Source organism: Lathamus discolor, chromosome 18 (assembly GCF_037157495.1).
Source record: "Lathamus discolor isolate bLatDis1 chromosome 18, bLatDis1.hap1, whole genome shotgun sequence".
NCBI classification, from domain to species: domain Eukaryota; kingdom Metazoa; phylum Chordata; class Aves; order Psittaciformes; family Psittacidae; genus Lathamus; species Lathamus discolor.
Genome location: NC_088901.1, coordinates 3,090,210 through 3,100,361, shown reverse-complemented (window position 1 = coordinate 3,100,361; position 10,152 = coordinate 3,090,210). Strand labels below are relative to the sequence as shown.

Sequence of the window (10,152 nt, the reverse complement as noted above, 5' to 3'; positions counted from 1 at the left end):
ATCTTCTCTCCCATCTGCGGCATCAACAGGGCAGGACAAGCATGAGACCCCTGCGCAGATCCAGCCTGGAGGTGTTTGGGAATGAAAAGCTTCACTCACTGATGTTGACGGGTGGCTTTGGGAAGGGGTTTCTGCATGGGGCAGGAGGTGAGATCCATGATCCCACCCCATGGCAGCAGGGTGGGGGTCCACAGGCTCAAGTCCCTTGGGTTTGTAGGTAACAGCATCCAGCAGCCCCTGTCATACACCTAACATCATCCTGACATCCCCTCTGCCTCTCGCTCCATACTGGAGGGTTTCAGGTTTTGATGGCTGGAAAGATGCTGCTGATTTATTCATGGCCACTTCCCACCCATTAGCATTAATAGCTCTCATTGCTCTCCTCCATCTATGGAGCTCATTCGCATCCCTGCCCAGCCTTTACTGGGAAGGTCAAGCACAGAGAGATGCTGAAGCCCAACAGATTTCCTAAACAGAGCTGGTGTGCCGGGTTTCCATCCTCAGCATCCGACCTTTCCAACAGGGAAGGAGAAGGATGCCAGGAAACGTCCCCTCTCTGTTCCTTCTTCCTCTTGATCTTCTCATTCAAGAGAAGATGCTGCGAGATGAATCTGTGCAGAGCTGCTGCTCGCTGGCCATGCCATATGGCAAAGCAGCTCTGCTCTGCCTCGTTTTGGGTGGAAATGTGGCCTTTAGGTGAATCCCAGCACTAGGTGAACCGCAGGAGGCCTTCACATTGCATCTCACTGAGCAGCCAGAGGGTCTGAGATAAACCTCCAGGTCTGAGCTGGTCAGAGGGACCAAAAGGATCCCCAGAAGAAGCTGCTGAAGGATGCGCCTTCCTTTGGTTCCCTCTTAGCTTCAAACCCATCGCCCTGCTCTGGCCCTGCACCTCCACCCCACCTCTGCTTAATTTTACCACTATCACCTTTAAGCATGACCAGGGTGCCCCAGTGCCAGACTGGTGTTACTGGGGAGCAGGGTAGGGAGGATCTGAGGGGCTACAGGGGGGTTCTGGTGCCATAGGGCTGGAATCCCTGGCTGAGTCCCCCAGGAGCATCACTTTGGAATGTGAGGGAGCGTCCTGCATCCTCCCAAGCCCTGGGAAGTGCGAGATGCTCTTTGCTGGCGGTGGCTCTGTGCCTGTGAAGCCATGTGGGTGGGGGATCCGAATCTGCCGAGGGAGGGACTGCAGAGGATGAGCTGGTATCCGGGGATGAAGCTGAATATCCCGAATCAAGAAAGCTTGGTGTCTGAGCTCCAGGTTGGGCTTTTCCAAGGGATCTTGCTCAAGCCCTCCCCTATTCCAAGACCTCTGCACTGTGCGATATTATTGGAAGCAGGGACATAGATAAATGGGATAACGTTAGAGAGATGCTGTGATGCAGCTGATGGGTTGAGGAGCAGATAAATATGTTAGAGCTGAGATGATGCTCGGGCTCCTCCTGCTCCTACCTGAGCTGCAAGAGCTACCTTGAATAGACCAGCCAAGGCTTTGGAACTGCATTGGGTGATGCTTTGATTCCTTTTATAAGATTATTAATCCTTTAGAGGCCTAATAGCAGAACTGGAGCCTTCCCATGGCTGCCTGGGGAGCCGGTGCTCACTCAGCAAACACTGCTAAGGGCACATCTCTGCTTTGGGGATATTCACAGTAATTGGGGAGCACAGGGCTCAGTTATCTGACTGCCAATGAGGCTGTTTAATGTGCTGACCAAAGGTGTGTTCTCAGCCTGTGGACCGAGGCAGGTGAGGGGACATATTCCTCTGGTGCCCAAGTGTCCGAGTCCTGTGCTGTGTCTCGTGTGACGGAGATGCTCGGGTGAAATGAGCACCAAAGCAGTTTGGGAAGGGGCTGTTTGGCACAGGGTGGTGGGAACAAGCAGAGGGACATGGCCAGAACCCGTTGGTGTCACCTCTGCTCGGAGGGTCCCTCTGTCAGGCTGTGAGCAGGAGACTGCATCTCGCTCTGCCACCGCACAGCAAGCTGCCCATGAGCCACAGAACCACAGGGTGGTCTGGGTTGAAGGGAGCTCAAAGCTCACCCAGCTCCAACCCCTGCCACGGGCAGGGACCCCTTCCACTGGAGCAGCTTGCTCCAAGCCCTGTCCATGCTGGATCCCAGTGAGGGGCCAAGCAAGGGATGGGGAGCATGGAAGGGCTGGGGACTGGGGTCTGGCGTGCAGAGGGTGATGCTCTCCCAGTGTGCTCCATCCATTCGAAGCGCTGATGCCTGGAGGGACTCTGTGGCTGCAGCCACCGTCCTATGGATCACGTCCCTTACTGGCAATGAGGCACTTCTCAAATTGAGTTCTGCCCTTTTGAGCTCATTCTTGAGCTCCTGCAGCAATGGGTTCAGCAGGGTCTGAAAGCCCATTTCCTTTGGTGTATACTTGCACTTGGTCCTGATGGCTTCATTGGATTCCCCCAGGGTTTCTCCTATGGGATGAGACATCACCAAGATCCCTCAGCTCTCACCTGCAAGAGCCCAACCTCTGTGCCCACTCCAGCACAGCAAGAGAGGGTTGAAAACACAAATTCCCTCTCCCCAGGAGCTCCGTGGAGCTGGAATTGTTATGGCTCATTTTGAAATGAAAAGGCAATCTCGGAATATTCCATTTGTGCGAAATATCCCATCCCGAGGCTCTGCCCTCCAGCTTCTATCTGTGTTACCTCAGCATTAGCAAGCGCTAATGCTTTGTCATTTGGAATAGAGCTAAAATGACAAACCAGAACGTTTTGCTGCAGGAGCCCTTCTGGAAGCTGGGGAATAGCTCAAAGGACGAGCGCGCTGGTGCAGTTTGGGATAATCCTTCCCGGATGGGCCCCTCTTTCCATCGGGAGCCGGACCTTCATCCCTTGTGTGACCAAGAGGATGAAGTGATGCCAGAGGTGGCTACTCCAGAGACGAAACGCTTCAGGTGGCTTAAAATTAGGCCTCCACCAAGGTGGGGGGTACATAAGTGATGGGAAGAGGCACCTTCCCTCCCTCCGTTCCTTTCATAACCTGCAGTATATATTGGGTGAAACTAAAACCAGCTCCCATGCAGAATTCCTCCCCCAGCTTGTGCTAACGCCACAATGGAGCTGGAATTGCAATGGGCAAGTGGCTTCTGGCTTGTGCTGGGCTTGGGTCTACAGCATCTTGCTCCTTCCTCCTCCTGCTGCCCCGAGTGGCTGCTGCAGAGCCAGGGTCATCAGGAATGTGGATGCTGCCGGCAGCGGGATCTTCCCGAGTTCTTTTGTCCAGCATGGAGATGTTTCTGTGCACTCTCAGTTGCACAGAGCTTCGCAGAGCTGCGTTTTGGCCTCAAGTTCATGTTCCCGTCAACTGGAAAACGCTCCTTTTTGGGTGTTTGTGAGGAACGGATCGTCCTTCACACAGAGCCCTGCGATGTGTGAGCCTGGTCAGGCAAGGAGGGAGTGCTTTCCATGGCACTGGAGGAGAGATCCCGTCAATCAGATCCCACCTTGCCTCCTGCGCAAGTACCACTGGGGAGGGAGTAATGAGCATCATCGGGACGGTTTGGTGTGTGCAGTACAGGAGAAGGTTGCAGAAGAGCATCATAAGTCACTGGCAAGAGAAGAGGGATTTAAGTGGAAGCTTTGGAAATGCATTTGAACTCCCTCGTTTTGTAGGTGGGGTTAATTCACATTAATCTGTGAAAACATCCAGGTTTTCTATGTGGGGACAGATGACATTTCCAGAACTCCTCAAGCCTTCAGGCTTTTCCAAGCTCTTATTGCAAAGCTGGAGATAATCGCTTTTCCAAGGATCTAAAGATGACTCCACATTTGCACAACGTGATTAGGAACAAGCCTCTTTATATTTACACTCAACCATTGGAACAGGGTCGCTCCAGAGCAGCCCATGGAGCTTTTCATCACACAGGGATGGGAATCTGGTGCTGTGGTTACTTCCAGGCATGACACCAACACCCCCCCATCTCCGAAAGGGGCTTTGGGAAGATGCTGGCTCATCCTCCAGCCCCTAATGCATTGCCCAGATCTTCCTTGGCTTTGGTGGATGGGGGGAACAGTTTTCCACCTTCTCTCTGCAGCAACCTTTGGGGATACCGGGGAAGCTGCTGCAGCATCTCCCACGGGATGGAGGTTGGATGGAAACTGGATGGATCCTCGTGCTCCACAAGCATCAGCTGCCACGGAGGGGATGGGGGGTGACTCCTCAGCCAGAGACTGCTTCCAGCCACAAAACTGTGCCTCTTCCCAGCACAAGGAGTGTTTGACCACAGGCCAGGGATGCAAGAGCCATCACAAGGCCTGTTTTAACCTCCACAGCCGCTTTGGTGGCAGGAATACATCACATCCTGGCTCTGTGCCTCTGTTCCCCCATTGCTAGGAAGGGGAAGGGGTGTCTGCTTCGTAGCTGGCGTTCAGAGCTGCAGCCCCATCCAGCCCCACTGCTCCAAATCCCCCTTCCCAGGCCAGCAAAGCCCCTGCTCTAAGGATGCGCATCCCAGGAGGGGCCCTGCTCCAAGAACCCTCACATCCAAGCCCTGCGGTGCCCACGTTGCCTCTCCGGGCTGTGACCCCCTTTGGCAGCAGCGATCCCCTGCCCATCGCCTCCAGGTCCGGGGCTCCTCTCGCCTCCGGTGCCAAGTCCCGCTCCAGCGGCTGCGTGCTCTCCAGCGTGAGTCATCCCCGCCCCGGGCTCCCGGCCGCTCCATAACAACCTCGGAACATTCCTTCTCTCTGATCTCAGAGCCTGGCTGTGAGCGCTCCCTCTCTGCTTCTCCTTCCTCCTGCCCAGGCTCAGCCGAGGCGGCCGGCAGCAGAGGAGGCTCCACCGGGATAAACCAGCCCTGGAAGCGAGGCGGATTCGGGTCCCTTCCCTCTCCCAAACCCAAGAGGAGCTTCCCAGCTGCCGTGAGGTTGGGTTTTCTCTCTCGGTGTCCGTGCTTCGCTGCACTGTTTGCTGCTGTTCCTCCCCATCCAAGACGTGTCTGTAGGAGCTGCCCACCCAGAGCGCTGGGGAGGGTGCTCAGAGCCTTTGGGCCTGCGCATCTCCCATCCTACCATGAGTTCTGCTCCAGAGGCCCCCCGTAGGACCCTTCCTTTCTCTCCCTGCCATCACTTTTGTCCCAGGTGGGTCCTTCTCTCCTCTGCTCCTCCGGAGGTGGTCCCACAGCCTGCAGGGACGTGGGCATCCATCTCCCTTCCATGAGCTGGGCACTGAGGGAGAGGGGAAAGAGGAAAGAGCCGGGCTGAGCTCTTCCTCCTTCACGGTACCTTGTCCCCTGCGTGGTCCAGCTTTAACCCCTGCAGGCAGCTGCCTTCATCCCTACGCCCGCCTCCATCATCTTCCAACACGCTCATGGTGGACCCACGGGGAGACGTGCACTTGGAAAACTGCTTCAGAGCAGGCTCCTGTGCAGGGATGGGCAGTATCTGAGTGCCTCTGCCAGCTCCTGCTGCCGGCAGCACTGACCCTTGCTCCCGACATCCCGCTGCTTCCCCTCCGGCTCTTTGGCCGGCTCCGCCTGGCACAGGTACAGCCGCTGAATAGGAATCAGATTTTGCTCAAAAGCATTAATTTCTTCTGGATGTGGAGTGCCCAGATGGCCTCCGGCGGCAGCAAGGGGAGACCTGGAACGTGGCATCGAGCAGTGTGAAAAGCCAAAGTCAAATATCATCCCCCCCCCCCCCAATCAGCTGGGTTTGTTCAGCTTGCCTGCATGGCCAGGATGCGGGAGGCATCGCTCCAGTGCAGCGGTGGAGCTGGCACCTGGGGCATGCAGCTGTAACCCCTCACCCTTCCCTGGAAGTCCAGAATCATGGAATCGCAGGATCCTGGAATGGTTTGGGTTGGAAGGGACCTTAAAGCTCCTCCAGCTCCAACCCCTGCCACGGGCAGGGACCCCTTCCACTGGAGCAGCTTGCTCCAAGCCCCTGTGTCCAACCTGGCCTTGAGCACTGCCAGGGATGGGGCAGCCACAGCTTCTCTGGGCACCCTGTGCCAGCGCCTCAGCACCCTCACAGGGAAGAGCTTCTGCCTAAGAGCTCATCTCAGTGTCCCCTCGGGCAGGTTAAAGCCATTCCCCTTGCCCTGTCCCTACAGGCCCTTGTCCCAAGCCCCTCTCCAGGTTTCCTGCAGCCCCTTCAGGCACTGGAGCTGCTCTAAGCTCTCCCCTTAAGGAGCCTTCTCTTCCCAGCAGCAGCTCCAAAGTTTCCCAAACACCCCTTTAACAGCCTGGCAGAGGGCGGGGAAGGAGGACCCAGTGCAGCGTCTCCACAGCATCACCCACAAGTGGGGATTTTATTCCTCTCGTCCTCGACTCACCGGATGATGCTCCTCGGCCAGAGCCAGGTGAGGAACCGGGCTCATCCTGCCCCTCATTTCTGAGCTTTATCCCTGAACCCCTTTCCCGGGCAGCGCTCTGCCACAGGGCCTCGTGCCTGGACCCTGCATCTGCTTTCGGACCGTGGGCTGCTGGTGGCTAAGTCATGCTGGGCACGGCAGGGTTGTGTCTTGTGGCTCTGTGGGGGAGCACGCGTTTGGTTTGATGCTGAGATTTACCCCAGTCGTGGGGAAGGGGCAATGTGAGCGCGGTGCGTTGTTAATTAAAGGCTGATCATCAGCCTCTGCCTGCGGAACATCAGTGGCTCCGGGTGTAATGAGGTCGGATCTCCTCAGCAGTGTGTGGGGTTGGGGTGCTGGGGCAGGGGTCAGCTGGGATCGGTTGTTTCAGTGCATCGTGGTGTGCCTGTGGTGGTTACAGCCGTGGGATGCTGCTGGCTGCTCAGTGGGGACTCAGGGATGGGGACACAGGGATCAGGATGAGGATGAAGTGATGGGGATGTGGGGATGCAGGGATGCAGGGATGGGGACCCAGGGATGGGGACGAAGTGATGGGGATGGGGATGAAGTGATGGGGATGTGGGGATGCAGGGATGGGGATGTGGGGATGCAGGGATGGGGACACAGGGATGGGGATGCAGGGACGGGGATGTGGGGATGAAGTGATGGGGATGTGGGGATGCAGGGATGGGGATGCAGGGACGGGGATGTGGGGCCGGCTGGGGCTCACGGAGGGGTTTTTCTGTGTCCCTTTGGCGAGCTCAGGGCAGAGGAGCCCCCGCTCCGAGCCGGCTCCTTCCGCAGCTTCTGCTCCTCCCGGCGCCGCCCGGAGCAGCCTCCCCCGGGGCTCTCGAGCGCGGCCCGCGGGCTCCGCGCCTCCCGCCCGGGCTGCCCCAACTTTCCCACGGCCCCGCCGGGGGGCCCCGATCCCTGCCCCCCCCCCCCCCCTCCCCTCCCCCCCCCCCCCCCCCCGCCCCCCGCAGGCTCCGCGCCCCGCCCCCCGCGGGATCGCGGCCGGGGCCGGTCGGGGCGGGGACCCGGGGCCGGGCGGAACCCGCCCCCCCCCCCCCCCCCCCCCGCCCAGACGGCGGCGGCGGCGAACGGGGAGGGCGGAGGAGCCGCGCGTGTCCCCCCCGCCGCCTCCCGCGCTCCATGGCCCCGGCCGCGCCGGCGGAGCCCAGCGCCCGCTGCCCCCCGGGGACCGGCCCCGGCCCCGGCCGGAGGCGCTCGGCTCGGAGGCCCCCGGTGAGTGCGGGGCCGGGGGCGGGGGGGGGGGAGGCGGAGCGGGTGAGGGGGGGGGGGGGGGGTCCCGGCGGACACGCGGCCGCGGCGGCGTCCGGACGCACTCGCATCGGCCCCGGGGGCAACGAGCCCGCGGGGCAGCCACGGGCACAGCGCGGCCATGGAAATGGGGCACCCGCGGGCACCGGGAGTGTGCGGGACCGGGGCAGCCACGGGCACCGGGCAGCCACGGGCATGGGGCAGCCACGGGCATGGGGCAGCCACGGGCATGGGGCACCCGCGGGCATGGGGCACCCGTGGGCATGGGGCAGCCGCGGACATGGGGCAGCCACGGGCATGGGGCACCCACGGACATGGGGCACCCGTGGACATGGGGCACCCGTGGACATGGGGCAGCCGCGGATATGGGGCAGCCACGGGCACAGAGCACCCATGGACATGGGGCACCCACGGACGTGGGGCACCCGTGGGCATGGGGCACGCATGGAAACGGGGCACCCGCAGGCACTGAGAACGCACAGATGCAGGGTACGGATGGGCACGGGGCACCCATGGATATGGAGCACACACGGGCACTGGGAACGCACGGACCCAGAGCACCCACGGGCGCCCAGCGCACACAGACACAGACGTGCTCCTGCAGCCACCGAGCCCCCGCGGGCACACGCGTGCAGCCGCACTGCCATGCACACGCCCTGACACGCGTGCTCACGGATGGGTGCGCACACTCGCGTGTGGGCACAAGCACCCTCGCACGGCCAGAACGCGGCTGCTCCAGCCAAACCCCAGGGCTTTTGGCAGTTCCCCGAGTCCCTAGAATCATGGAATGGTTTGGGTTGGAAGGGACCTTAAAGCTCACCTTGTCCCATGGAGTCTCCTCGTAGGAGGTTGGGATGAGGAGGGGGTCGTGCCGCTGATCCCCACGCAGGGTTCGATGTGGACACTCAAGGGAGAAGTGGGTGGAAACCATCCCAGCAGCTCCTGGAGTTCGGGATGGGGCCGGCCTTTTGGCACAAGGGGCTCAGCTTGGCTGGGGGGAGCGCCCACGGCTCCCATCTCTCTGCCAGAAGGGGCTTGATTCCTGGAGGTGGGAATAAACGGGAGATGAGGGAGGTTTAAAAACGCTGGAGGCAAAAGTAATCCCAGCCGGGAACTTCGTTGTGTGCAGGGAGAGCGGGATGCGGGCCCCTGGGGCGGGATGAGGTGGGTTTATGTGTGCTTGTACCCACCGGGCAGCTTGGGCCAGGCCTGGCAGCGGGGAGGACTTGGCAGCCCCCCCCCCAGCATCCCTCCTGCCGCTGCTCTGGCAGGGATCTCTCAAAGGAGCAGCAGGGAAGGTGCCAAAGTCGGGCAGAGTTTGGTCCTCACTCCCTGGACATCCCAACCTGCGGATTTTCCTTCCTTTCCTTTTGACCGTGAGCGTTCGCAAGGTGCTCGGCTGCAGCCTCCATCCCTGGGTGCCCTGCGCCGCTTCCCGGAGGCAGGAATTCTCCCAGGAAATCCCTCCGGAGCTTCCCACTCCTCCCCCTCCGAGCCGTTAGAAATCCTCTCTCCATTTAATTTTAGATGCCTGCAATATCTTGAATTTGGATTTATTAATGATTTCCATGTGGTTCCTATCAGGACGCGTTGAGCAATGCAGATGGCCTGGTTTCAGCATCAGCTTGGGGGGGGGGGGGAGAAACACAAGATCTGTGGCATTCCCATTGTCTCCTTAAACAATGGGCCCGCCAGAAGCAGCGGGGATGGTGATCCCTTGCTCCAGGGCTGTGACTCTGTAGGATCCATCCGAGCTGCCTGATGTCCTGGCCCTGGGTGACCAGCGTTAGGGATGAGCCCGATGAGCGGAGCCAACCTGGGCGAGGGAGCTCGTGTCGTGAGTCACCGGCTGGATGTTCCCATGTGCCGGGGGCCGGGGAGGAGCTTGGCGCATGGCCCTGGTCCGGGAGCAGCGAGGACCTTGGCGAAGTGAAGGTGAATGGAGCCGGGGGCTCTGTTGCTGCGTCCCCATCGGGACCATCTCGCCCCATCGGGCACGGGGTGGAAGCCAAAGGGACAGACCCCTCCGTGTCCCCAGATCACCTCAGCGCCGTCTTTGCCTGTATCCCGCTGCCCGGGATCCCATTCCAGGAGACAGCGTTGGCCCCTTGGCTCTGCTCTGGGATGTGTGACCTGAAGATGGGGGCTCCAAGATGCTTCTCCACAGCTTGGCCTGGTGTGGAGGTGATGCCTCCATCACCAAGTGCTTAGTGGAGGTGATGGCGTGTTAGCACCTTCCCCATCCCGGCCTTCTCTTGGGAAAGCCAAGGTCTGGGATGAAACAAGGGGTGTTCAGAGTGAGGAGCCATCACCTTTGGGTTGCAGGCAGAGGGGTCTTCTGTGCTGCAGCAAAGGGAAGATGCGCCACAAGCCCCGTTAAAACCTGCTGTGAGACCCCCCCAGCCCAGCACCAGAAGGTGATTCCCACTGGGAATGGGGCTAATCCATCCTGCACCGTGATGCCAAGTGTCACTGGGTTTATGGGGGAGCTCCTATGAGGGACCTCGGCTGATTAGGATTGATAACGGGTGTCCCCAGCCAAGATCTGTCAA

At 60.0% G+C, this 10,152-nt stretch overlaps 1 protein-coding gene across 1 annotated transcript in view; it reads left to right on the top strand.

Annotated features, from left to right (window-relative positions):
* Nucleotides 1-7,385: 7,385 nt before the first annotated feature.
* Nucleotides 7,386-10,152, top strand: part of TMEM200B (transmembrane protein 200B) — a 9,114-nt gene continuing 6,347 nt past the window's right edge. The window contains 1 exon segment of the mRNA XM_065697840.1: nt 7,386-7,564. Within this exon segment, the coding sequence (XP_065553912.1) occupies nt 7,472-7,564 (93 nt within the window). The 5' untranslated portion in view covers nt 7,386-7,471.